The 27179-nt window shown below is 38.9% G+C and overlaps 1 protein-coding gene across 1 annotated transcript in view; it reads left to right on the top strand.

Moving 5' to 3' along the window:
• The window catches only part of cntnap3 (contactin associated protein family member 3), a gene marked incomplete at its 5' end in the record, with an annotated part of 56967 nt that overhangs the window by 3830 nt on the left and 25958 nt on the right, over positions 1 to 27179 (top strand). Inside the window, 8 exons of the mRNA XM_079448304.1 lie at positions 6401 to 6594; positions 8353 to 8500; positions 11669 to 11872; positions 19658 to 19824; positions 20497 to 20634; positions 21026 to 21287; positions 21856 to 21999; positions 22513 to 22687. Of these exons, the coding sequence (XP_079304430.1) occupies positions 6401 to 6594; positions 8353 to 8500; positions 11669 to 11872; positions 19658 to 19824; positions 20497 to 20634; positions 21026 to 21287; positions 21856 to 21999; positions 22513 to 22687 (1432 nt within the window). The remainder of the gene's footprint in view (positions 1 to 6400; positions 6595 to 8352; positions 8501 to 11668; positions 11873 to 19657; positions 19825 to 20496; positions 20635 to 21025; positions 21288 to 21855; positions 22000 to 22512; positions 22688 to 27179) is intronic.

Below are 27179 nucleotides of genomic sequence, written 5' to 3'. Positions count from 1 at the left end.
ACACAGATATGAGCAGTGCACGGAGGGTTTAATGAGAATGTAAATTTCACTGTGTTTCTTGGGCTGGCTGCTGGCAGCGAGAGAGCCGTTTCAATTATATATTCTGTCTCCAGGGTGTGAAAAACGCACTTATGAGGACCTCAATTATATATTAAAGCGAAGAACTATAGAACAGCATTTGAAAGCAAGTCGTTCACTTATAATTAATGTCAGAAACACGGATGCGTGCGCGCTAGGAAAATTGAGCGGGTTTCATTTTGTAAAACAGCTAAATGATAATAAGTTTCTTACGAGTCTTTCACACGTCTTCAAGTCTTTAAATACTTTGGCATTTAGGTTTGCAAGCAACCTGAAAACAAATTAGATCCGTATGAAATTCTAATTGAATTGCTTTCAGATCAACTTTCAACTTGAATAGATGCTGCTAGTCATTTAATTTCATCTTTATTTCTGTCCTATGTTTTACTCGAGCTGAAGGTAAAATTAGGCAGGTGGAAGCTGTTAAGATCTATTTGTGTTCATTAAACTCAACACATCCGCTCAATGTTAGAATTGATGCTGCTATTTTAATCAACATTTCTGCTAAATTCATCGTGGTCGAAACTAGATTTTGTCCCGTGACTCTAGCAGATTGAGTCATGGTAAATAATAGATGAGGTTGGGGGTCTTAGATGGAGCTCGAGTCTTTGGAACATGTTGCTGAACTGGTTTCAGTGCCCTTTTTGGCAATCTTAAATCTTTGTAGATCAAGTTTACATCAATTTAAACAGTACTGTTAAAAGAATATCCAAAATAAACCTATTGTACTTTATCACAGACAAATCTACTGTATATGCAAAAATGTTTTGTAAAGTTGTTGAATTAAAATGTTGTTCCCTTGTTTTCCGTTCTTCATAGTCCGAAACAAAATCTCAGGTTTCCCATTGAATCTCATTATCTAGATCACTCCAAACGGTTTGTTGCAGGTCACTGATCAGCTAATTCGTCATTAAAGATGATTCTGTCCGTTTCCTGCAGATTTAATGTCTGGGTTTTATGTGCTGTAATATGATGAAATGATGGTCTAAATGGGCATCACGGCACCGGTCGGCCGTCCTCCTCCATGACCTTTGATTAACCTCAATCTCTGTGTTCATCTAGAGAAACGCTTCTGTCCACTGTACCCCAAGAAAAGTAAAAAAAAAGCTGAACAGAAATGGATCTTATTCACGATGAGGTTATTATATTTTAACGAAGTCCCTAAGAGAGGTCGCTAGGGTGGATAACTCTTTTAAAGAAAACGCACACGTCGTATATTAAAAGACGGATAGTGATATTCAACTGACGGGTTGGAAAATTTTATTTCCAAGAAGGTGTTTTAAGTCGGATGGTTCTCTTAAAATTGCTTAGAAAGAAATGAGAGATCTGTTTACATTTACATTTAGTCATTTAGCAGACGCTTTAATCCAAAGCGACTTACAAAGAGTTCGGGGAGCAATAAGCGACATGTCATAATCACATGATATTACATGCATGAAAGAGTGTGGAGGTGTAAATAAATTGTAGAGGACAAATCTGCTTTTCCGTCAAATTAATGAAAAATGTTTTTGTCCATATTGAGATCTTTAATAATATTGAGTTTTAAATGACAAATCTGAGTTTGTGACATTGTTGAGATCTATTTGCTCTCAATTTAATCTCATTGACGTCTTCGAGAAATCATTTAAATGTTAATGAGATGTCATCTCTCATTTATTTTTCTTATGTTTTCCTTAATTTTCTTTAAAAATGTTAATTTTGTATCTGAATCCCTGACGCGTAAGTTAGTTCACACAGATGTTACGATCAGCTCTTCATATAATCTTTCTCAAGATGTAATAATTTGCTCACCTTTTCCTCTCAGTTAATGTCACCAAGCATTCAATGTTTTCTCTGAGACACTTTCCATGATATTAAGAAAATACTTCTTTTCTGAAAGCACATTTACATTTAGATTCAGAGAGGGTTCCTGTGCGTATACAAGTTCTGCCCATCCACACATCTATTTTATTTTGCATAATGAGCAGAGGTCGATGCATATGCTCATTGCTTTTCTGTGGACATGTTTTTGCACACACTTTTAGCTCGGCTTTTCCCTGCTGTCCTAAATACTAAAATAGGCTCGTTATTCTACCGTAAAAGTTGACTATTTGTTATGTAAGCAGTGGCGGAGTATGCAGTTTCTATGTGGAACACAACAACACAAATACCCATGATCCAACGGGTCATACTATATGCTGTCAGCAGGTGTGATTCAAGCCTCTAATTCATCTCTCCAACGTCATTTTTGAAATATATAAGTACAAAGCTAATAAGATAATACGTTTTAGGAGTTCAAATTTAAACGAGAAAAACAACTGGAGACAGATGCTCCTCTTTAAAAAGACCCGGAAAGGTCATGTGAGATGCAGGAGGCATAAGCTAAACTGTTTGCTCTTTGTTGGTTCACTATTTGGGAGAAACATCTGTGATGATAAAGAGATCTCAATTGTATAATTAAACATCATTTTATTAAGAATAGTTTAGTAAAGTTGAAGTATACTTCATGTAGTAAGTATACTAATACCAATGTACTAGTAGTCTACTTGTAAGTGTAGTATTTAAGTACTACTTACGGCTAAATTGATCTTCTTTTTAGGTTATAAAAGAATACTTTTTAGCAAGTAAATAAACTTGGTTTAGTTCATACTTGTAGCACATTTTTTAGATTAGGACACTCGGTAAACTACTAGTATAGTGGTATTCCATGTATATATATATATATATATATATATATATACAAGAATAGGCCAAATCAACTTTTCTTTTCTGTAAGTAAAAGTATACTGTAAGACAGGTATACTTGATTTACGTGTAATTTGAAGTATATTTCTAAGAACAAAATCAGCAAATATACACTGTACTTCTTGTAAACTAAAGATCAAGGACGTATACTAACAGCACACTTGAATAAACATATTTATTTGTAAATGCTAGAGAGCATTGTGGGTGTCTTTTGATGGCATTGCTTTCTTCTCAGATATTTACATCAGATACATCCCAATTGATCTGAGCTATTTAACTTTTCTTTTGTAAACAGCTTTGGATAAGTGAACAAATGTAATGAGATTGTAATATGATGGCTAACAACCGTTGTTAAGGTATGACTGTATCTGTTTTCATTTCTTCAGACTTTCGGGTTAAACATCTGAGACACAATCGATACTTTGATGAAACATTACTCTTCTCAATCTGAACGATCAACAAACGGATCTCTGCGTCTTAAAACATTTTCTTCTCAAGAGTACCATCAGCGTCGAAAATATTTACATATCTCCTGTTAACTGCCCTGATTATGAGCAAGATAAGCCGGCCAGCTCAGGTCGGGTTTGCTTGTCCCCACCTGTCTGAAATCAGCGTCCATCTGGTGCCTGACTCATCACGCCGCCGCTATCAACCATCTCACTTTCTGTTCTGCCAACACAGGGCTGGCGTCCCGGGCAGGTGTCAGTCGTGTCCGCTCTTCACCTCAGCGTTAGGTAATTTTATCATGATTTACAGCGGAGAGGTATCATTTACGACTCGGTCTTATCTGATTTACCCCGCGCTGCTGAGCTGTAAGGTGGAACGTCCAAAGCATCTGCTGTTGAACCTGCTGTCACGTCGAGGTTATGAGGCGTTGAGTCGCATCTCTGAGTCTGTGGTCTCGCTCCTCCGGCTGCTTAAGAGGGATTCGACTGAGAATTTCGAGTTATTTGTGTCAGTATTTATGGGTCCGCTGTAAGCAGATGGACTGCTTGACGTTCTTGTGGGCTCAGAATATCAATGGTGTTTACAGTAAGAGCATTAGAGCAGAAAGCTTAAAGGTGCAGTTCGCCAAAATGAATATTGGGTCATGATTTACTTACTCTCCTGTTATTCTAAATCAGCAGATCTGAACCTCATGATTGTAAACAACAACATTTGAAGCCCTCCCCGGTTTCTACCCAATAACACAGAGACATATCTTGATCTGGTTTTACTTATTTGCGTATTTATTTATTGATGTATTCATTTTTTATATGTATTTTTATTAAATTATTAGAAATATTTATGTTATTGTTTGTATTATTAATAAAATATACATTTTCTTTATTATATCTCCTTTTCCTCCGTTTTATTGTTTTGATGTTGTCTGTTTGTCATTTTGTCTCTTTCTATGACATTTGTTATTTGTAAGTTGTTTGTTTGTCTTATCCAGGGTTGCCAGGTCCACGATTTTACTGCAGTGTTGAGCTGCATTTGAACTGTTGGGTTGTTGTTTTGTGGTGGAAAGATTTTGTATTGTCATTTTTATTTCATGTAATCTTTGCAGCTGGTTATTTATGTACACGGCCTTTGTTTATGATCACTTTTATATGGTCTTTAAACAAAATTGTGTGTAATGCATAAGAAGATTGGTAGGATACTTATTTTAAGGATGATAGAGAGTTTTGGTGTTTGGTTGGGTTGTTGGAGTAATTTTGTCAGGCAGATCTGGCAACCCTGGTCATAGCTTATTGTGATGCTTGTTTTGTCTTTATTTTAAATCGTACATCTCGAGTCAACATAAGAAGTCACCAGGCCCGGCTCCGAATATGAGATCAAAGGTGGGCCAGGTGATTTTCCAGGTGGGGGGTAACTTAATATATATTTTTTGCCACAAACTATTTACTATAAACAACTATTTACTGATCAGCTAATTCGGCAATCAGCAAACTATTTACAAAATAACTATTCTCACGTCTAGTATTAATATTGTACGTTTTATTTTTACATTCTTATGTATACATTTACTCTAAATATTTTTTACATTTAGATTTTTGAATTTAGAAGTCCATGTGTTGTACTTTCAGCTACGAATACTATTTTTCCCTCTCATGAAGCATTGTTTGGGGGAATGGTGTGAGAACGACCACCCGTCAGGTTATCCGCTAACATATGATGTAATGCGTGTAATAATTATTCATGTGTCATTAGCGGTTTGGGAAATAACATGCGCGGCTGGAACACCGATCCAGTAGCCAAGACTATTTCGACTCACCTCAGCTGATACGAAGCTGCTTTTTCACGGTCTTGTGCTTATTTGTGTTCGAGCTCTTTCTGAAGAGCTGTTTTGTCATCGCAGCGTTGAGCATTGTAGCCAACCGCGTGCAACTGATGGACAGTCAGATACTCACTGGTCCCTTTTCTGTATTAAGCTTTATTTAGCCTTGATGGCAGCTTGGCCTTCAGCGGCTTTTGTATAATTTTACATTAAAAGGTAAGGGAAACATTTGTTAATATCACATGAATAATATAGGCAATTTTTTTCTAAATTTCAGATTTCATAAATCACTAATCAAATATAGAATAGCTACTATTAGCTAACAATATTTTAGTGGATTCACTCTTGGTCGTCTCTCCCGAAAACTCTGCCATATTGAGTTACTACATGTTTAAATATGCATTAACAAGGAATTCATAATATTATGTTACTTGTTGCGTGAGAATCTAAATGGTTTTGTCCACATCATGTAGATGCCAGCAGGTGCAGTTTGGGGCATTTTGTCAAACTGTCAGGTACAGAATGAAATTAGTGCTGCTGTCGGGTGTTCTTTAATTACTGCGGGTTTGGGTTTATCAAACAGGACCTGTGCAGTACAGTCGCCCGCCAAGTCTGTTCACTGCAATGGAACAGTTTTTTCACAGCTAAGGCGGTTTATGGATCCTCTCTCTCAACGGCTGAGGACAGGGTGGGCAAAGCTTCTGATAAGGTGGGCAAAGGCCCCCCTGTCCCCCCCGTGGAGCCGGGGTTGGAAGTCACACTAGTTCTGTCGAGTAAATTAACAGAATTGAGGTTTTCTCGTAAACGTCTCATTGAAAAGCCCAATGCCAGGAGCGAGATGTGTTGTTCAAAGACACAAAGAGTATTTCACAAATAAAAAGATGAATAATACGCTAAATGGAGCTGTTAGACTAGAGGCAAATCCTTAACAGCATTTTTATTGTGAAACGTTTTATTTTATTTTCATTAAGATTCAGTGATAAATACGCACAATTTCGCATTGAAGCATGAAAAAAAATGGGAACAAAAATAGGATTCTAACATGGTGAGCTGACTACCTGCAGTAGACAACATATTGCTGTTGCATTTACAACCGTCATGCTCCTGAATACCAGAAGGTAGACCGTATAATTATGTTCTATTGTTTGGGTGTATGTGTCTGCACTTGCGAAGCGGGAAGCATCTTGTGTCTCTCATGCTCCAGTTCAGTCACTTTTAAAGGAGCGGTTCTCCCAAACATGAAGATTCCTTCATCATCTATTCACCCTAATGTCATTGACGATATTTTGAGTAACATTGATCTACTGTTCTTGATGGACCATCTCTCATGTCTTGCAGGTGCTGGTGGATGGTCTCCGCTGGACTCTAATAAGTATCAGTGGCTTGAAATCAACCTGGAACAGCGGACAGAGATCACGGCTATCTCCACGCAGGGGCGTTATGGGAGTTCTGACTGGGTCACACGTTACCTCCTCATGTTCAGCGACACGGACCACAACTGGAGACCGTACAGACAGGAGGACAGCATCGGGGTGAGTCAGAAAGCCAAACTGAATTGGCTTGTACATGTTTGTGTGTCGCTGGTGAAGAGACGCTATAAAGTTTAATAGAAGACAATACCCATTTAGCAGGTTTATGAGGCGTGAGAGCAACCAAACTACATTTCCCATTGTCTCTGGCAGCATGAGGGCGAATAAATAAGTAAACATTAACTAGCAATTAAAAATACTTGTACAGAATATATTAATCGTTATACATTTTAATTTCGGCATTTGCCTATACATTTTTAAAAGTTGTATTTCTGAAGGTCTTCAGAAGACCTTTGTTAAGACCACAGAGCCGTGTCAAGCAGTTTTTTGATGGATGGATGCACTTTTTGGAGCTTCGAAAAGTCATCACCCGTCGACTCCCATTGACACCATTTGGAAGCAAAATTATACATGACATTATAACTCTGACTACATTATTCTTCCAGAAGAAAACCATATTCAGTTAGGAAACCTTGACCAAGGAGAAATTTTGATTTGGCAGTGAAGTGACCCTTTAAATGACATTTTTCTGATGAACACACAGAATATTTGGACGAATGCTTGTAAGCAAACAGTTCTTGGACCCCGTGGACTACCAAAAAATTAGCAAATTTCCAACAAGTCGAACCTCTTGAACACGTCATGTCCTGATTAGGATTTTCTTGTAAGGACGAACTTCAAAGAAAGGCTTGAAGAGTCGACCCCTGCTGTCTTTACTGTGAGAGAAAGATGTTGAGAATTATCTCAAATCCTAGTGAAACTTGTGAATGCATCTCGCTGGAAAGAGTTTAAGCATCTTCTCTAAGCACTGCCGGGTTCAGCACAGGAGAAAAGTTGCTTCAGGATACGGTTAACCTCTCTTTATTTTAATGAGCTTGGTTTACAGACGGGTGTTAAGGGTGTGAAAAGGTTTTTATCATAATTGAGTCGCCCGTGGCCTCACTGTTTATTTCTGACACCTTGAATTACATTAAATGAGTCTTTGTTGGGGTCAGACGTTGCTGGTGTTTAAAGGAGTCTGTTTTCTTTATGGATTTTTAGGATGAGGGCTACTGAAACAGATCGCGAAGCCTAGTCACGATTTCAACTTTGGTCACGAGCGTTGGGTGATGGAGACGCAAGTGTCTTTGTTTTCTTCGCTCTTGTAAGCGTGAGAGCTCGTCGTCGGTAATGCCCGAGCATTTTGCAGGCCACTTTGGAGCAAATGAGATGCGCCTCCTCAGCGGGAAACAGAGAAATTTATTCGGCTTAACGTTCCACTCCAGCAGACGGCTGATCCCTTCAAAGGCTCCAGGAACGCTGGAATTACTTTCAGCTAAGAAAGTTCAAATTGCACACATTTCTGACAGATATAAGGACTAAATGAAAGTTGCTCTCTGAAAAATCATCCAAAATAACGCTTCTCATTTCCTCTGCTTGCTGGTAAAACGGCCGATCTGACCTTATGCTGTAGCTGGGCACTGGCGCGTGTTTTTTGTCGGGTAAACGCCGGCGCTATTGATTTCCTTTAATACAGCGAGGTGATAGAAGTGACGGGTGGCAGTATACATGCGAGTCGTGAATATGTCTTCTGTTCATTGACCCTCAGCGTTGTCGTATCGTGGAGGTCTCCACGCAGTCTCGCTTCATATTAAGTGGATTCTGAGTTATAGTCTCGTGTCCTACTGTATGTAAACACATCGGACCGAGTTCAGGATCAGAAATCAGCATCTTTATGAATTAACGGAATAATGAAACAAAAAAATGATGTTTGTTTTTTAGGCTTTTACAGGAAACTCTAATGCTGACAGTGTGGTGATGTACAAACTCCTGCATCCAGTAACTGCCCAGTATCTCAGATTATTACCGCTGGACTGGAATACAAACGGCAGGGTTGGTTTGAGATTGGAAGCATATGGATGCCAATACAGTAAGTCTGATTGACACATTTAAATATGAATGTTGTCCTTCTGAAACCTTGTTTATCCATATTTAGTGATTTAAATTATTATTATTAGTCACTCTTTATGTTTGTCGCTGCTGTGTTTTGCAATAAAAAGTATTAAAAAGTGCCCGTTAGCTTTGACAACAAACTATGTAATCTAAAAAGTACAGTGTTTTTCCATTTCCTGAAAAACAGCAAATTTGGACATCCGAGTTTTTGGAAGGACACGGACAATATGCTTATAGGATATTTAATGTTATGGAGTATTGGAAATTTGTACTTTACAGGGCTGAACAATATTGAAAAGAATTGAAAATGTTAACTTACTTAATGATGCAAAAAAAACCTTTACATTTGTAAAATCTAATTCAGTTGTATTAAAGGGGATGTGCAATGGTGTTTTTGTAAAATTTTGTCATTTTGTAAAAAACAAGTTGGACGTATGACTTAATATTTCTGTGATCGATACGCTCCCCCAGTGTTCGTATAGGTTTTGGAAAGTTGCGCACGTGCTTTAGTTCTGCCCCCCGCACGCGTCTTGTTTTCGGAAATAATCATACAGCTGTATCTTTCTTTTATATATCACATTCTTTATGAGTAACGAAAGCATGTTCTGAGGGTAAACAGCCATGTTGTACTCTTGCAGAACCATTTTAACAATGTAAACAAAATAATTTAACTACCAATGCTTAACTTTGTAAACCCAGAAAACATCGAGAAAATTCAAGTAAACACCTGAAATAGAGTAGAATTACTACTTTGTCTTTCTTCACATGACTTTTTGCCTAGTTTTACAATGAATCGGTTATTGCAAACCATTAGGAAATGCATCCAGCAATATGTTTGATGATTTTGATATATTCTTGCAGCCCCAGTACTTAAACTTTATATGTCAAGATCAAAGAAACATATGCGCTGCCCATTTTTATGACAAGAATAAGATGAATGCTTGTTGTGTTATAGTAGAAAACAAGATGCATTATAAATGTTATATCGTACATGTTTTTAATATTTAAAGTGTAGCATAGTATTGGGTAAGCGATTCTAAAGAAAGGAATGGCACCGAGTGACGTAACGTTGTGTAACGTTCTTGATGTCTTATATGCCAAATTGAAGTACATGTGAACGCGTTCGCTGCTGTTGGTTATTGCAGGCCGTCAGTTCAACCTGTCACCAATTCGCACATTGTGCCTAATGAAAACCTGAATGAAATACAAAATACACGTTCATTCTGATGTTCCACAATATGGTCTTTTTTCACAAAAAATCATCAAACGGTGCTTGTGGCATCTCGCCTGTTTTCGTATCTTATCGCTGCAGCGCAGAGCACCATGGGCCACCCTCCTTCAATCAAACACCAGCCCATGACGCTGATTTATGATTGGTCATACAAGAACGCCTGTGTGTGGCGGCTTTGTCCTGTGGCTCTTTTTTTAAGAGATGTATTGTCACTGAAATCACACTGGGCAGAATTGCAGAGGTTTTAGTCTGTCTGGAATCGTGAGCTGTCAGCAAAGGCTCGTGGGTATTTTAGCCGTAATGTGCACAGAGTTTATACCTCTCAAGTGAATTTAAAATTTTGAATTGTTTTCATGTTCAGAAATATGGCATGCCATTATTCAACGTTTTAGTTTAGTTTGTTCTTCTGGATGTGTTATTTATTGCACAGTTGAACCAGGTGCTGGCCAGTGTCAGACGGTTGCATCATTGTGTTGACCCAACAGATTTAAATTCTCTCTGCTCCACTTACAGCGAAAAAGTCACTGTGCCATATGTGAATACATTATAATGCCATTACACTTGCACAAATGCACTTTATTGCACAAATGTACTCTGTATTGCTTAAATGCTCTTGATATTGTACATATATACTTTACATTGCATCAGGATTTTTTATAGCACAAATGCATTTTAAATTCCACAAAAGCATTTTATATTGCACAAATTCCATCAGTATTGCACAAATGCACTTGGCATTGGAATGTACTTTATATTGCACAAAAGCATTTTCTATTGTACAGATGGACTCGGTATTGCACAAATGCATGTTATATTGCTTCAAATGTATTCAATACTGCACAAATGCACTCTGTATTGCACAAGTGCACTCGATATTGCACAAATGGACTTTATATTGCACAAATGTATTTTCTATACTGCACAAATGCACTTTATATAACACAAATGTTTTCGATATTGCACAAATGCATTTGATATTCTACAAAATAATTTTATATTGCACAAATGCATTCTGTGTTGCACAAATGCACTCGATATGGAACAAATGAACTTTATAATGCACAGATTTTCCTAACTCAGTCCGGTCAACCACATTTCTCCATTCTTTCCACAGGTATCGGTTTAGTAACAATAAAGTAACTTTGTATTAGCACCTATTGTATTATTGCTCCTGTATGACATATCGCTTATTGCTCCCTGAACTATCTGTAAATTTGCTAAATGCTAAATGACTGAATGTAAATGTAATTTGAATGCACTTAAAAATTGCACAAAAATGCACGCCGATCACACAATTATTTTCTTTTACAAATGTGCTCTGTATTGCACAAATGCACTTTATTTTGCACAACTGCAGTCTGCCTCACACGAATATGTTATATTATATATATATATATATATATATATATATATATATATATATATATATATATATATTTCGCTAATGCATTTAAAAACCTTTTCTTTACGACACTGAAATGAATTCTTATTTCAGTAATCCCAGTGCACCCTTTCATGTCATTTGAGATGTGGAGATGTGGAGATTTGAAAGTAATATCTATTAATGTAATGTCTGTGCCAGTAGCAGATGGAATTACAAAAATAACTGTTTGACCTGAATAATCAAATCTAAATAGACTCAGAGGGGATATTGCCGGTGCAGAAATGACCAGCAGTGTTCTAGGGTGTTGTGAGTTGGTCTTTATTCTGGACTCTAGATATGATGTGCTTCTAAAATAAACAGAACCATGTTATATAAACAGCAAAGTCATAACATTACCACACTGACTTTAAATGTGACTTCGGATGTTGTACCTCCTTCAGGTTTGATGAAGCATTTAGCATTTTAAAACGATCAGAGTTCTCTCTTTGAACCTATGAACCTTTGTTCATTGTTTTGTTGTGTGTTTACAGGGTCTGATGTGGCCGGTTTTGATGGCAGTGGTCAATTTCTCTTCAGACAGGATCCCAGCGCTGGTTCTACAGACAAAGACGTTTTAAAAATGAACTTCAAAACACTGCAGAGCTCTGGGATGTTGGTTCACATGGAAGGCTTCAGCGGACTCACGCTCACTGTTGAATTATTCAAAGGGAAACTTTTACTTCATCTCAGAAAAGGTACAAATACTATTTTATCTAAAGCGTTCACTTGAGATGCTTTGTGTTTATAAACGATACGATTCTTTGCAGCATTAAAGCTTTTTATTAACAGTACCCTGCTGATGAAACAGATCATACTTTAATCATATGAAAAAAATGTGTGTGATCTGGACATGTTTTTTTTCCAGATCTGAGATTTAAAAGAATGTTTTTCTGCTAGTTTCGTTCATTCTCTATTAGTGTTAATATGGCACATTAACATTAGATTATCTGTATCAATAATGCAGCAGGTGATGGAGGAAGGTTTGGCATTCGTGGTGTTCAGGTCTGGAATGAAGCGCCTGCAGGTGTCATTCAGAGAAAGGTCTGTCATGTGGACGTATGGCAACCCATTCTAGAATGCCATCTGCGAGCGCTGTGTCTGAGAGTCACTGCCAGCATCAAGGGGCAGAGATCTGCTTCCTCTCTCTTACCAAACACTGGAACAAATACAACTGTGTACAAATGTGACGACATGACACACTTTCAGAATCGGTTAAGAGAACAAATACTCATTTGGACACTTCGCTGTTTAGCTCATTGCTCGAATGAAATCCTTGACTCTGCTGACACATTATGCGGAGCTTACTTATGTTGGATGCATTGTGAGACGAAAATTAGAGGCTGACCAGATGTCCTAGAATGTCTTTTTACAACAGAATGAAAGTCTGAGCTCTGGGGAAGGAAACTTTAAACACACCTGAGGATAAAATAACTATTGCAACACATAGTGTTGTGTTTTTGAACCAAAACACTAACATCTATTATTTACACATTGTAAATAAAAATGAAAACACTGTAAAATGTACACACGGTGAGTATATTATAGAAAAGACAGACAGACAAACAGATAGAGAGATAGACATACAGACAGACATGTATGCAGACGTGCAGGCAGACAGATAGAAAGAAATAAAGACAGAAAGACATGCAGAGAAAGAGAGAGAGAGAGAGAGATAGACAGACATGTAGATATACGGACAGACAGATAGAGAGACAGTCAGATATGCCGGCAGACAGACAGTCAGATACACAGACAGATATGCAGTCAGACAGACAGACAGATATGCAGGCAGACAGACAGATATGCAGTTAAACAGACAGTCAGATACACAGACAGATATGCAGTCAGACAGACAGATATGCAGGCAGACACACAGATATGCAGGCAGACAGACAGACATGCAGGCAGACAGACAGTCAGATAGACAGACAGATATGCAGGCAGACAGACAGACAGTCAGATAGACAGACAGTTATGCAGGCAGACAGACAGACAGATATGCAGGCAGACAGACAGTCAGATAGACTGACAGATATGCAGGCAAACAGACAGTCAGATAGACAGACAGATATGCAGGCAGTCAGATAGACTGACAGATATGCAGGCAAACAGACAGTCAGATAGACAGACATATATGCAGGCAGACACACAGATATGCAGGCAGACACACAGATATGCAGGCAGACAGACAGTCAGATAGACAGACAGATATGCAGGTAGACAGACAGATATGCAGGCAGACAGACAGTCAGATAGACAGACAGATATGCAGGTAGACAGACAGACAGATATGCAGGCAGACAGACAGACACCGTCAGAGGGAATATTTCCTCATAAACATGACCCGTCTGCACTTTTCTAATCATATCGGTGCAGGTGAGAGGCGCAGTGCTTCCAGCTTTACATCGGGAATGTTGTATTTTTATAGAAAGTGAAGTCTGTGCAGTTTGTTAGGTCGGATAGTGGAAGTTTGAATGTCTTGCGTCTGTAAATCTCGATGTGGGTTCTCTGTGAGTTTTCCATCATAAAATAACTCAAGTCTAACTGCTGGTGTCTGCACCCGCTCTCCTCTCAGCTTTTACCGTAATTTCAAGCAAATGGAAGATGTCTGTCTTTCCTTATTAGAGGGGCTTTGAAAGTGCTGAAGCGAGCGTTGGCCTTGCTCTTATAATGGCTCGAGTGTGCCGGCCTGAGCTCATGATGGATCATTATTCTTCGTGTTTGGATGAGATTTACCTTCACACTTCAAAGTTGTTTAGCTTATTTGTTTTCTAAGAGATTAACATTTTGTTTGAGGGACTTGAATACAAATCACTTTTTATGCCAGAGGCTTAATAATACACCGACGGAGTTATTATGGTTGTAGTTTGGATGCTAAATACCGATGATTAAATGATGCTGACAAGCACCAGACATGTTTTGTGGAAAGGCTTTGCCTTTGTCTTCCTTTTGGTTCGAGATGAATGTGGCCCTTTTGCCGTTTGTTTCTAAAAGCATTGTGCCCGTACAAGCGTACCTTTCAGATTTATAAAACATGTTGAAAGGCAATTCTTGGATCTGCATCGTGTACATCTTGTTATATCTTTGGATCATGCGTGTCATGTTTAATCTACAAACCTTGAATAAATATATAGCACAAAGTTATTGAAGCAAAAAAAGACAAAATGTGTCACAAGTCTAATATTCTGAATGAGTCTGATGTGACAAATGGGTTTTTTATGTGACGCTGTTGTTATAACGTTCCAGCGCAATACAGAGACAGAGGTTAGACGCTGGCGTCTGTGCAGAAAATAAATAAACAAATAAACAGCGACATGAAGATTTATGCCCCATATCCCAAACAATTTTATTTTGCTTGTAGTTTACATTCATCAAGCTGTCTATTTATATTGTGCTTCACTGACACATTTTTTGCCTCAAACTTTTTTCTGCTTTTGGGATTTAAATATATATTGGTGTTGTGAACATATTGATGCTGGTTTTAATAATTCCATCAGTCCATGAGCCCAAGATAGCCGTAAATATAGATAACGAGTTTTTGAGACGTTTAAGACCGTTGTATTTATACAATTTATAATAAAAACACAGTTTAGAATTAAAAAGTAAATATCTGAGACACAGGAGACTTTCCATTTTGCTCAATTTAATCTTATTGATGTCTAGGAGAAATATTGAGATATCATCTGTGATCTTTCTTTCTTTTGATTATCGTAGCGAGCGCATTACGCTGATGCGCGGCTCTGACATCTTTTGTGACATACTGATGTAAAAGCGTAACAGCTTATTTTCAAAGCCTTAAAGACTTATTTATCAACACCTTCAAGTAGACAGGCGTCACAGCGCTCGCAGATAACAAACCTGTGAAATGAAGCGTAATGTGACTGACTGACAATTTTACTTACTGAATTTTTAGGCCGAGTTTATTTCGCCACTGCTGTGACACTCTAAATACACGAACTGCTGCTGTCAAAACATTGAAATGTGGTTTTATGTTGTTACATTAACAAATGTTTTATGAATATGTTGCAGAAGCTGATGCTGATGCGGTGACAGCAAAAAAACATTGATGTTTTTGTTTTCATGGACCGAGAATGATACGATGACGCTAACTATATAATCATGCACACCAATGGACAATAACATCATTTTTTTAATCTTGTGCTGCCTTTTGGCTTTTGAAATGCGTCAGTTCTTTACATTGAAAGGGATTGTGATTGTCCGTCAATGTTTTATCATTCATCAGCTGGAATAAAATCGCTCTGAAAGTGATCCAAATCGTAGCATTCCTCTGTTATGTTACAGTTGTGATTTTTATAAAATGAGAATAATTTATACACAGGGTTCTCAAGTCTGACGCATTGGCCGTGAGACACACTCAATTCAACCAGTTCACACGCTCACACGCCACACCGTGTATTTCTCACGCCAAAAAGGCAATGCCGACCAAGTTGTCCTGCAAGCTTTATATGTAACGTTGTATACGAGGCGCAGACACACAAAGTGAAGTTTCCTGCCGCCAGCACGTATCTCGGCCAGATTGCGTTTGTTACTAGGCAACATAGATGCGCGAACACACGGAAGTTGATGGAACATTCTCGGCCTCTGTACGTTCTTTACTAGGTAACCAACAATATCGCGCGAACACACATCGTGATGGAGAAGGTGATTTGGAAGAAAGCTCTATTAACATTTAATATATAGCCCATCGTATACATATTGATGCAGTCAAAACATTATCTGAAAACTAAGTGGAATGTTAAAGGATATGGGAAGGAAAGAAGATGTATTTCTTCATTTTATTATGTACTGTATTAATAGTCTTTCTATTTCCATTAATAATGCTACATGTAAAGCAGAGTGCTCTGGGTAATATTTTATATAAATCAATGATACATTACATTACATTAATCATTGCGTTTTATTTTTCAAAGATGTCAGGGAAAAAGCAAAACAATATTTTTTCAGATTTACCAATTGTTATCATTTCAATTTGTGCTAGGTAATTATGAACAATGTGTAAAATTGGGGGGGGGGCGGGGCTCCATTAGGGCTCCTCCCCTAACCGCATGTGATCTCACTCCAAGCTTTTGATAAAACTTTTTCATGTCTTTCATGATAACACTTTAAAAACACTTTAAAAATTGAATTGTTCATTCATGACATTGTTTGAATTATTTTGTTGTGGATTAAAAATGAAATACATAGCTATAAACAAACCAGCAGCAAACAAACTTGAGACTTGACGTTGACCTAACCTCAGAAACGTTCACATTTCTCGTTCTTATTTTATCTTCACGTTTCTTATTTTAGAGTATCATGCTCGAGATTATGTTTTATTAACAAAGTTCGGGAGGAACCTAAGCATATAAATCAGCCCGATGTTCCATCAGCAGCAATCACCTATTAGCCGAGCACGCAATCTCTACTTAATTATCTAGGCTGGTTCACCATCAGCAATCACCGTATCTACCCTATCAGCTCCAGCAAGCTCTATCATAAATAGACAAACAGTCTTACCTGTTGCATCTTGCCAGATAAGCACCCCTCCTCCACCCCAGCGCCTCTCATTTTCTCTAAGTCCTGCAGGACCCTCGGGGGGGGGTGTGTTCGGGGCTCGAGCCGGTTCCGAGCCCGGAGCACTTGCTCTGAGCAGGGTAGAGTGCTCCGGGTTCGGATAGATCCGGCGAGCTCGGAGCCCACTCCCTGTACAACACGCCAAATACGCATAACCTGCATTCCTATGCTTTACCATCTATCCCAACAAGGAGCTGTTTATCTGCGAGGGCGAACTCGTGAAGTGTATTGTGGGGTGACGCCGGCGTATAGAAAGCCTTTGACGGCGTTCAAGATCATCTGACAAAATGAAATTCTTCATACAAATTAAAACCTATAAACGTCTGTTTCTGATAGAACTCAACTGTGGTGGATTGGTATGGTTTTGTCAACTATTGATTTGCAATATAATAATGCAAAATCATTATCAAAGTTAGGTTTTACAAACTAGTGAACAGATGGCTGAAAACTAGCTTTCATTTGTTCACTGTCGGGGTCACACAGAGGCTAGTGTTGTCATATATAATGTTTTTTGTGGTTGACGTGCACATAACATTAATCAAAACAACACTTCAAAGACTAAAATGAGAATCACTCTCATACGAGCGAACACCGGAGGTCAAAACCGAAAGTTTACGGGCTATTTTTTATTCCCGTGTTTCGCATACTTTCCAAAGGCAACGAGGAATGAAATATTGAGCAGCTGACCACTAAATTTTAAATAACATCACAGCATAAGGCAGGAATGAGGAAAAGAGAGACACTCACGGACATATAAATGAAGCAGAGCGTGTTTGTATTCAGCAGGGCCAGAGACTGACCAACAGTGACCCCACCTGTCAGACGTCAGCGTCATTTTGATTAATAATTGATAAATATGGATTGTGTCCTTTGTATGTTTCTTATGAGTCTCACTGAGCTCCACTCATGCACACGTACACAAGCGTTTCATCATTCGGTGACATGATTCACAATGAAAGTTTCACATATCAGTGTTCGAGTGCAGGAAATCACAGTCATCTGAAAAGACACATTTCATCTTTCTGATAGCAGACTGATTGTCTTTTTCTTAAATGACATATCATATGTTATGGAACATTGTGTAATTGTCTGGTATTTGCTGTTTCATATCTTCTGTGAACAGATAAAAAATCTCATTTACAGTGATCTCTCTCTCTGTGTCTCTGAAAGGACTGTGACTATTACTTTTTTTCATATAGAGGTTATTGTCACGCTGTTATGTCACTGAACGGGCTGTGATTATTTAGTTTTCAGGCAGAGGTTATTTTCACGCTGTGATGTCACTGAACGGGCTGTGATTATTTTGTTTTCAGGCAGAGGTTATTGTCACGCTGTGATGTCACTGAACGGGCTGTGATTATTTAGTTTTCAGGCAGAGGTTATTTTCACGCTGTGATGTCACTGAACGGGCTGTGATTATTTTGTTTTCAGGCAGAGGTTATTTTCACGCTGTGATGTCACTGAACGGGCTGTGATTATTTTGTTTTCAGGCAGAGGTTATTGTCACGCTGTTATGTCACTGAACGGGCTGTGATTATTTTGTTTTCAGGCAGAGGTTATTTTCACGCTGTGATGTCACTGAACGGGCTGTGATTATTTTGTTTTCAGGCAGAGGTTATTGTCACGCTGTGATGTCACTGAACAGGCTGTGATTATTTTGTTTTCAGGCAGAGGTTATTTTCACGCTGTGATGTCACTGAACGGGCTGTGATTATTTTGTTTTCAGGCAGAGGTTATTTTCACGCTGTGATGTCACTGAACGGGCTGTGATTATTTTGTTTTCAGGCAGAGGTTATTGTCACGCTGTGATGTCACTGAACAGGCTGTGATTATTTTGTTTTCAGGCAGAGGTTATTGTCACGCTGTGATGTCACTGAACAGGCTGTGATTATTTTGTTTTCAGGCAGAGGTTATTGTCACGCTGTGATGTCACTGAACAGGCTGTGGTTATTTTGTTTTCAGGCAGAGGTTATTTTCAAGCTGTGATGTCACTGAACGGGCTGTGATTATTTTGTTTTCAGGCAGAGGTTATTGTCACGCTGTGATGTCACTGAACGGGCTGTGATTATTTTGTTTTCAGGCAGAGGTTATTTTCACGCTGTGATGTCACTGAACGGGCTGTGATTATTTAGTTTTCAGGCAGAGGTTATTTTCACGCTGTGATGTCACTGAACGGGCTGTGATTATTTTGTTTTCAGGCAGAGGTTATTTTCACGCTGTGATGTCACTGAACAGGCTGTGATTATTTTGTTTTCAGGCAGAGGTTATTTTCACGCTGTGATGTCACTGAACAGGCTGTGATTATTTTGTTTTCAGGCAGAGGTTATTTTCACGCTGTGATTTCACTGAACAGGCTGTGATTATTTTGTTTTTAGGCAGAGGTTATTGTCACGCTGTGATGTCACTGAACGGGCTGTGATTATTTTGTTTTCAGGCAGAGGTTATTGTCACGCTGTGATGTCACTGAACGGGCTGTGATTATTTTGTTTTCAGGCAGAGGTTATTTTCACGCTGTGATGTCACTGAACGGGCTGTGATTATTTTGTTTTCAGGCAGAGGTTATTGTCACGCTGTGATGTCACTGAACGGGCTGTGATTATTTAGTTTTCAGTCAGAGGTTATTTTCACGCTGTGATGTCACTGAACGGGCTGTGATTATTTTGTTTTCAGGCAGAGGTTATTTTCACGCTGTGATGTCACTGAACAGGCTGTGATTATTTTGTTTTCAGGCAGAGGTTATTGTCACGCTGTGATGTCACTGAACAGGCTGTGATTATTTTGTTTTCAGGCAGAGGTTATTGTCACGCTGTGATGTCACTGAACAGGCTGTGATTATTTTGTTTTCAGGCAGAGGTTATTGTCACGCTGTGATGTCACTGAACGGGCTGTGATTATTTTGTTTTCAGGCAGAGGTGATTTTCACGCTGTGATGTCATTGGGCAGCCTGCTTGACGATCAGCACTGGCACCACGTCACCATCGAGCGTGTTCGTGCACTTGTGAACTTCACCGTGGACAAAAATACACATCAGATTCAGCTGCCCGAACACTTGGGTCATTATGAAATTAAAGAGGTGAGCTCTTACAACCCTTCTGGGGTAAAAACAAATGGTTTCCATTTCGTAAAAATGCCATTATGAAGCGTTAGCTTTTTCCATTAAAACCGTTAGAAAATACTTTTTGGGCAAAATTCCACCAGCAGAAATACATGGAGACACCAATATAGTTTCCATTATAATCAATACTATTGTGATACAATTCCCACATTTTCTGTTGTGTTTAGGGGCAAAGTTCTAGTTTTTATCATTTAAATACATTGGAATTCTTTAGCAAGTTGTTTACATTATGTACAGGAGGATGATTTTAATGTTTATAATAGTAAAAAATACCTTAGCTGGGTATTTACTGTGAGTCACATTTATTTCCTTTTAAATGTGTATTATTTGTGTCTTAAACTTGTGTAAACCGACCGTCTAGTTATGATTTGGCCGCATTAGACATCATTTTAGTTTTTTACAGCTTGAGGGACTGAAGCTGTTCTTTTGTTTGTGTGTACAATCTGTCAACAAAGCATAAGGGAATGTTCCGGGTTCAATACAAGTTACAATCAATTTATTTTTGTGAAGATCAGCTGTATACCACAGATGCTGCTGATTGAGGTCAAGTTATATCAAGTCCCTAGCGAATGGTTTAATTTTGGCATCAAGAGATGGAAATCTGACATGAATGTGTTGTTATTTCACAAGATCAGTTTTGGTGGCACGTCGGGCACTGGACTTCAAAAATCTCGCTCCAAAAGAAACTTCCACGGATGCCTGGAAAACGTCCTCTACAATGAAATGAACATGATCGATCGGGCCAAAGAAAAGCAAGTCACTGTCACAGTAAGCACAATTTGTGTCAATGCAATAATTGAACTAAAGGCTCTTTGATTACTGTAATTTGGCTTGCTTGCAATTGTTGTTGTCTGCCTGTAATTGTCATCTGCCGATAATGAGCGCTGTGTATTTCTTTAAGCTCCGCTGTGTTCTCGTCCATTATAGAGTCTTTTTCTTTTTTTATTGCCGTTGTCTTGGGTATTTGTGGGTTAAACCAATTACCAACCCATTTAATTCATTACCTTAATAGCCATGACAGTAGTATGGGGTTAATAGCCAGAAAGGCAAATGAATAATTGAACAGGATAAACGTCAAGGCTGTGTCAATTTACTCGAACAAATATATTTGTATTATACACTTTAGCATTATTTAGCTTTATATATTATTTATTTATAGGGTAACGTCAGCTTTACATGCACGGAATCCATCGCCGTGCCCGTGACCTTTGGAAATGCTAGAAGTTTTCTGAGTCTGCCGTGGATCTCCAGTGGAGAGAGTATGACGGTCAGCCTGCAGTTCAGAACGTGGGACAAAGCCGGTCTGCTGATGACCTTTGACCTCCAGCAACACGCAGGAACGCTGTGGCTTTTTCTGAGCGAGGCGAGAATCCGACTGCAGATCCATAAGATTGCGAGGATCTTGGTGGACATCACAGCAGGTTTAACATTTGCTCTCACAAATGATTTCTGGTTCATTTATCACACTTGGAATAGAAGGGCAAGTTTCAGCGCATTGCATTGTGGGATACACTCAATTTTGAAGGCATGCTCTGCATAAAGTGTCTTGCATGTTCTGAAATACTAGTTTTTGATTTGATTAAAACACTTTTATTGTGACTTTTTTATCTAGTTTTGTGTAAAAAAGAATCACGTACAGTGTTTACTGGTCCACTATTGTATTTTCGTCAAGGAGATTTTACACAAATTTACACAAAAGATTAAAATCTTTTATTCACCCATCCTCATGCCATTCCAAACCTGTATGACTTTCTTTGCAGAACACAAAATAAGTTATTTTGAAGAATGTTGATAACCAAACAACATTGGACACCATTGACTTCCATTATTGTACCCAAAACCACTGAAACATTTTTCTAAATATCTTCTTTTGTGTTCCACAGAAGAAAGAGTTGCATACATAGTTTAAACAGCATGTAGGTGAATAAATGATGTAAGAATTTTTATTCTTGGGTGTACTATCCCTTTAACATCTGTTATTTCGTCCAGGTTCTCATTTAAACGACGGTCAGTGGCATGCGGTTGAACTGAACTCCCGGCGAGGACGTCTCACGATCACCCTCGACAAATCCGACAGCTCTACAACCTCCACTTTACTTCCTGCCGTACCCGACGGCCAGATATTCTTCGGAGGTAAAACTTCAACTTGCGTCACCTGCTTACAACAGCAACAGAAGCCTGGTGTAATTTCCCTCCGCGCGAGCTGAATCCTTCACGTTAATCAATCCATCTTGTCGCTCAACACGCCTCCCGCTGAGAAAAGTAGATTCGTTTACCTTTCAAGCTGTTTGGGACCGAATTGATCTCTAAGTCAAGAAATACTGTGGCTTAATTGCCATAAGCTCAGTAACTGGAGAGCGCCGCGTAACTCGGTCTCTGCGCGCACGCTGGGGAGCTGCTTAAAGCGTAGCTGCAAGCGCTGGTCTCTCGTCGTCTGCAGCGTTTTTGCCTCGGGTTGGAGAAGATCGCGTGTCGCATAGCAATCTTAAGTGCGTTTAGCATGTACTGTATAATGAGATTAGCAAATATGTTGGTTTAAAAAGTAATAAAAGTACAAGGAGTATCAACAAAGAGCAAAGAAATCTGATATGAACTGTACATCTTAAAGTGTTTCTGTCTAAACATACTGTATGTTGTGTGATATAGGATGTCCGAGCACAGAAGATCACAGCGCCACCTGCAGGAACCCCTTCAATGTGTTTCAGGGCTGTCTGCGTCTCATTCACCTAGACAACAGTTTAGTGGATCTTATCAAAGTACAACAGATGCTTTTTGGGAATTACAGCGATGTACAAATGGATATGTGTGGAATCGTGGACAGGTGAGCATCTATGTCATTTTATTTTAATGTCAGCTAAACATTTTTTATGATGAATAAGTCAGAGAAATCATTTTAATACATCAATTGAAATTGAAGATATACCGATATATCGGGCAATAATCGGTATCGGTCGATAAAAGCACATGTTTTTATTTTCGGCTATCGGCTGATAGTTGAAAAACAGACAATAATCAGGGCCGATATATCCTGTCAATCAAGAGAGGACAGGAAAATGCAATACATATTGTTCCGTATATAAAAAAAGGCAAGAAACATCATCAGTTTGATCATTTGTCATTATATGAATTGATAACGTTTAGAAAGTTACGAAATATTGAATCTTCGGTATCGGCAGATATTGAAATGGTTAAAAGCACACATATACATGCACACGATGCGGTACGCTAAAGTTAATTGTTTTTCTGTTTGTTGCTCTTTGCTTCATGTCAGAAAAGATTTGGGTTCATCAGGTGTGATGGAGAAGTTGGTTTATTTTTCCTTCAACCTAAAGAAATCTTTTCAGTCTGCTTTGTTTGTGACGGTACAATTTCTATTGATAAAAGCGAGTTTTGTGATAAAAGCAGGACAGGACTCGCGTCTCCAGTGAAATGTTGTTTTTGAAAGCGACTTTTGATTCAGCCGTGAATGTCGTATTTCACTTTTCTTTTCATTTGTTTGGTCTTGTTGTTTGTTTAAAAGTTGATTTTTTTTTAAGGTATCAAATTAGGATAACACTATCCCACAATGCAATGCACTCAACCTGACCCTTTATTCATTCATACATTTCTGTAGTGCTTTTCACAGGTGTCCATTGTTGCAAAGTAGCTGTAAAGAAAATGTACAGGGAAACAAACAGCCGTGACATAAGAAAAAAGAATAATAAAAGTTTTCTTTTTGTAAAACTGATTGATGCGGGACCGTAAAGAACAGTGCCGTGTGATGTGGTACTCTTTTAGTGTTTTGCTGAGTAAGGTTTTATTGTAAAGGTGAATAATGGGCAGAGAGAAATTCTGCATTGTCAACACCTGTGAGCTGTCATTTCTCCTCACAGTTTACACATTTATAGCTTTTGTTGTGCTCCGTGAGGAGTGACACATGGAGCCGAAGGTCTTTCCAGGGAAGTGTGAATGTGACCGAGTTTTTATTTATAAGTGTTTCATTTTGTGATTGATCTCTATTGTTGAATTGTTTAAATGCTTTCAGTTTTTGAAAGCAAATGCGTCAGTGGTGCCGCCATATTGGGGGGGGCAAAACTGGCACGTAAACCCTCTCAATTGAACAGGAGAGGAACGTTTTTCTGCAGAAGCATTTCCAAATGGATCGCAGCACTTGCTTGCGCATTCAGTGTCATTGCAGAAAACCGTGTAAACCAATGAACACGTTACATTTTAAATCATAGTAATAAACGGTTTTTAAGTTTAAAGCGCCGAAAACAGCGAAGAGACCTTCCCCAAATGACATCTTCCCCAAATGACATCCACATAGCCTACTGTGATAGCTGGAGTCGAAAAGCTGAGTAGCGAATGGACGGGTCGCCCACTTTGTGATCAATATTCCCAACGAGTTATTACAGAAATAATTGATTAAAGTATTGTTTTTGTCCCCATCCATTTTCAAATGTTTCGCCACTGCCCGTGCCCGCAGCCACGCATCTCATTCTGTTACGTTAACGCAAAAAATCAACCTGAAAGATTCCAGAAAAAAAACTGAAAGAAATAATGTGCTGTCCTCCCATGAGCATGCGTTTACCAGCATTGAATCAGGAACATTACCTCACTTCCTGTTGTGTCGTTCATGTGGAGCTGCATCATTATTCCAGTAAATGTAACATTGTGTCATTTTGACTCGCACTGTTAATGTCAAATGTCCCGTTGAGTAGTGCAGCGTTTATTTCCTCACACTTCTCAATTCAACCTCCATACGGAAGGTTTATTCTAATTTTTCGATTGTTATTTTGTTTTATTCGTTTTATTAACCAGCGGGGTAAAACACAGTCTTTGGTGGCAGCTTACTGTACATTTAGGGTCTGAACAGAGAAAGATATTCGGAAGAATTACCAAACAAATCTTGCCCCCCATTGACTCCCATAGTTTGAAACGCAACGCAACACAACACTTCTTTTGTAGAATGTATGACAGCAAACGGTTCTGGGCACTTTTGACTACCATTTAATTTTTTCCTACTACGGGAGTCAATGGGGGACAAAATCTGTTTGGTTATAAGCATTCTTCCAAATATCTTTCTCTGTGTTCATCAGAACAAAGACAGTAGAAAAGCCTAGCAGTTAACCTTGCCGCTGCATGTTTGCATGTCCTGCGTCTCGCCTCTCTCTCTTGTTGTTTCTGCTGATGAGGTCACTACAGGTCACGCCGTTGGCCCGTGTTCTGTCTGTCCTGATTTCCGGCGGTTGACCTCTGATCTCAGGGCTGCAGGTGTGAGTCTGTCTCCCATCAACTTGTGTCCGCCGAAGAAACACATCAAAGAAATGACATGCCAATTCTCCTCTCACCTGCTGCACTTGTCTTTCAGGAAGGGCCTTTAGCACCGCAGGCTGTCATTGGTTGTTTCCCTGGTGATTAGGGTCACGATGAGATGACCTTTGATTGCCATCGGGGCGAGTTGAGTGTCGGTGAAGGGCAGCATGGGGCACGTGCGTCTCGACGCTGTCAGGCCGCTGCGCAAGTCGTGTTTTGCTCGCTTCTTTCTCTCTTTCAAATTCCACTTGACTAGATTCATTTCCCATTCAGTCGGGCTGAAGAAGGGATTCTTTTGTTTTGTTGCGCATCTTACGTCAAATTTGCATTAATACCACATATCTTATCATTTTCTGAATTCTAAAAAATGTCCTTTTGTCTATACAAGTTTTTCTCACATCTCTACTTTTAAAATGTGTTTTGGTTGAGCTGCTTTGCAACAATGCAGAACTGTGAAAAGCGCAGTAATAAAAATGAACGTACGCCGGTGGGCCGGAGTTAACTTTTGTTACGTGTTTGTTTATAGTATAAACATTTCTTTTATATTTAATTTCTATTAGTATTCATTTTTATTTTATTGTAAATTATTTGTAATTATTGTATATAATTCATTTGTATTCAATTAAAACTACCCAACACTTTTCTGAGGAAGTTTAGTCCACATTATGTTTTTTTACATGTTGTTTACATGTATGTTGTTGCTGCTGAAACCATCTATAATATAATATTTAATATAAGAATAAATGTAGATATTGTACATACTGTATCAACATCTATGAATGCAATGTGGCTTTGTAACTTCTTTTTATGTGTAATTCATTACACGAGTCATTCAGGTAGAACAGGGTTTTTCATTTAAAAGTGTGAAATATTGGCTACTCCACATAAACGCATGAAATCGTTGCATTATCAGCATAGCATGAGGTGATATTATAGTAAACTCTCTTCTGCTTTAGTCCCAGCGGAGCAAATCTTGCTGAGCAAGTTACATACATTACTGTCACCATATTTGCCTCTGGGTATCTTACTAACACGCGCACGTATGTGAGAAAACTCTATAGCCCTCTTGACTATTGTGATGTGTTATATGCTGCATGTGAACAATACGAGCACGCGGCAAGTTACAGGTTTTCACACTTGCGTAGATTAAGGTCCATTGTGCATAGTTTTTCTTCTGTGAGATCAGGTTTTCCTCTCCTTAATTTTCCTAAATAAAAAGGCCAAAAATTACTTTATGGGAAGATTATGGTCGAGAATAAAAAAAAGTATGTAAAACTAAATTTCTGTTTGGTGTAAGAAGCTTTTGCTGACACAAGTGAATTTAAAAGACAAAGCGCCATAGGTGTAGTCCGTTTGGTTTAACAGAGCTAAAAATTTTAAAAGCCCGACCCGTGCATCTTTTCTTCATGTGTGTTTGCTGGTCCGTCTCGGTGTAAGAACTTTATTAGTGGTGGCAGATTACAGAAGAACAGACGTGTCCGACCGAGCCGCGAGTCTGTGTGAAGTGGACCGCTACCCGCGAGGGTCTGAACGGCACCGATGGGGTCCGAGCCAACAGCGAGACACCGCTCTCAGTATTCCATCCGCCACGGAGAACCAAAAATGTGGTTTCTTTTTCAATCTTGCTTTGAAGTGTCCTTGAGACCAGTTTAAAGAAACTGTGCACTTGATCCTGTTCAGATTATAAAGCGTGAAACCGGAGCCGAGCATGCACTGAAAGCGCATCTGCAGGTTTGATGCAAAGGGTACAAAGAGAAGCGTGTGAACTGATCCTGTTTAGACCGTCGTTTTGACCACAAATGGGAACGCGGTGAAAGATACGCGGTGAAATAATGTGTTAGGATTCCTGTGAGGGTCGCGGAGGCTGAGAATGAGTTGGGCTCAGATGGGGACATTGTGACATGAGTAGAAAAGCTTCGCCGGACAAAAAGCTTCGGAGCACAGAAAGCGGCAGCGATGTGCTGGTCAAAGTCACTTTTGTTACCTTGGTTTACTTTTTACAAAGTGTCTTGCTGGGT

Source organism: Barbatula barbatula, assembly GCF_947034865.1.
Source record: "Barbatula barbatula genome assembly, chromosome: 24".
Taxonomy (NCBI): domain Eukaryota; kingdom Metazoa; phylum Chordata; class Actinopteri; order Cypriniformes; family Nemacheilidae; genus Barbatula; species Barbatula barbatula.
This window is presented reverse-complemented; position numbering and strand designations above follow the sequence as displayed.